Source organism: Eurypyga helias, unplaced genomic scaffold (assembly GCF_000690775.1).
Source record: "Eurypyga helias isolate BGI_N326 unplaced genomic scaffold, ASM69077v1 scaffold12144, whole genome shotgun sequence".
NCBI classification, from domain to species: domain Eukaryota; kingdom Metazoa; phylum Chordata; class Aves; order Eurypygiformes; family Eurypygidae; genus Eurypyga; species Eurypyga helias.
In genome coordinates, this window is record NW_010246848.1 from 2,889 (window position 1) to 4,353 (window position 1,465).

At 56.3% G+C, this 1,465-nt stretch overlaps 1 protein-coding gene across 1 annotated transcript; it reads right to left on the reverse strand.

The window, feature by feature from the left end:
* Positions 1-46: 46 nt before the first annotated feature.
* TP53I11 (tumor protein p53 inducible protein 11) lies at positions 47-1,362 on the reverse strand (the record flags this gene model as incomplete). Its single annotated transcript, XM_010150550.1, has 2 exons — positions 47-180; positions 1,261-1,362. Coding segments are annotated over 2 exons (236 nt in total), but the record flags the coding sequence as incomplete, so codon positions are not given.
* Positions 1,363-1,465: the final 103 nt, after the last annotated feature.

The window sequence follows — 1,465 nt, forward strand, 5'->3', positions numbered from 1 at the left end:
GACACAAACCCCCCCTCCCACCCTGCCCATGACAAAAGCCCAGGAACTAGACTTTCTTGGGACGGCGTCCGACTTGGTAATAATAATAAATGCTGATGAGGATGAAGAGGACTCGGCTGACCAGGAGGAGCACAGCACCTGTGGATATCCGGCTACTCTCGACCAGGGAGACGGTGGTAACTGGAGGAAAAGGAGGGAGACAAGGCAGAGGTTGGAGATGAAAAACACAAATGGAGATGAGTGTACAAAGCTGTTTTCTGCTGCCCCCTAACGCAGAAGCGTTCATCACAGCCTCACAAGCACAGTGAATACACAGCAGAGGCTCTTCACTCGCTGGATTTCACAGCCTTGAAGGTAGCCAGAAAGACACGGTCCCCAGAGCTCTCACTTACAGAAACCCTGCTCTAAAGGCAGCCCCACATTCAGGCGGCCATGGCCCAAATGGGTCACTCGAGCAGAGGGGAGTCTCTGTCATGCTCAGGTGTTTGCTGTGGAAGCTGCACGCTTGGCAGCTTGCTCTGCAGCTCGGCCACTTCTGTGCTGATACACGCACAGTCCCTGCAGGCTACCTCTGTTCCAAGCATGCCTCTTGATTTTGGGCTACCAACACCCAGCCCTGATTAAAACAGCTATCTTATAACACAGAGAGCTACAATATGTACAGATAACCCCCCCCTTCATTGTTAAATATAGACAAGCTCCCTAGAAACAGGCTGAACTGTTATTCGCAGTTTTGGTAAGAATGAACATCCCCATTTTTAGTGTAGGTTGCCACAGTCTTTTCGTATTAGCCCCAGCCTCAGGGCTGCCCGCTCCAGGAGATGACCTGTGCTGGCTATGAAGGTGAGGATGTTTTTAGGGAGAAAAATAAATGAATCATCTGAGGAAGATGTTTCCCCTGCACCTGGGGACCCTTCGGTGTGCAGCCCAAGGCAGAGGGCTAATCCATGGGGAAGGAAAAGGGAGAGCAGCTGGCAGGGAAGATGCTCCCAGGGCCAGGTTATCCTTGCCAGTCCTGCAGAGCAAAGGATCCACCTCCAGCAGAAGCGGGAGGCAGCATGGGGACAGTGGGGTATTGGATGCCCCGGTGGCTGTGCAAGACAGGTACCAGGGACAGCATCTTCCCACCTGCTGTGGCTCTCCAGGAGCCTGGAGCTTAGCCCATGAGAGCCAGAGGCACTGCTCCCATGTTCAGTCCCGGCGGTTGAGCTGCCCACCTCCCTCTGCACCGCCCCGAACCCGGTGGCTCCAGCTGCTCACCCAGGAACTGCACGGCGAAGTAGCACGCCTCCGTCAGCAGGGTCCAGCGGATGATGACCTTCTCGGCCGTGTACAGCGCGTTCCACATGATGAGCGAGATGCCTGCGAGGGCGAGCAGAGCGCAGCTGCCCGGGGGCTCAGCGCGAAGGGGCAGCCCACCCGCCTGACCCCACAGTGGGCCCTTTCGGCCCTCCACGGGGGAAGC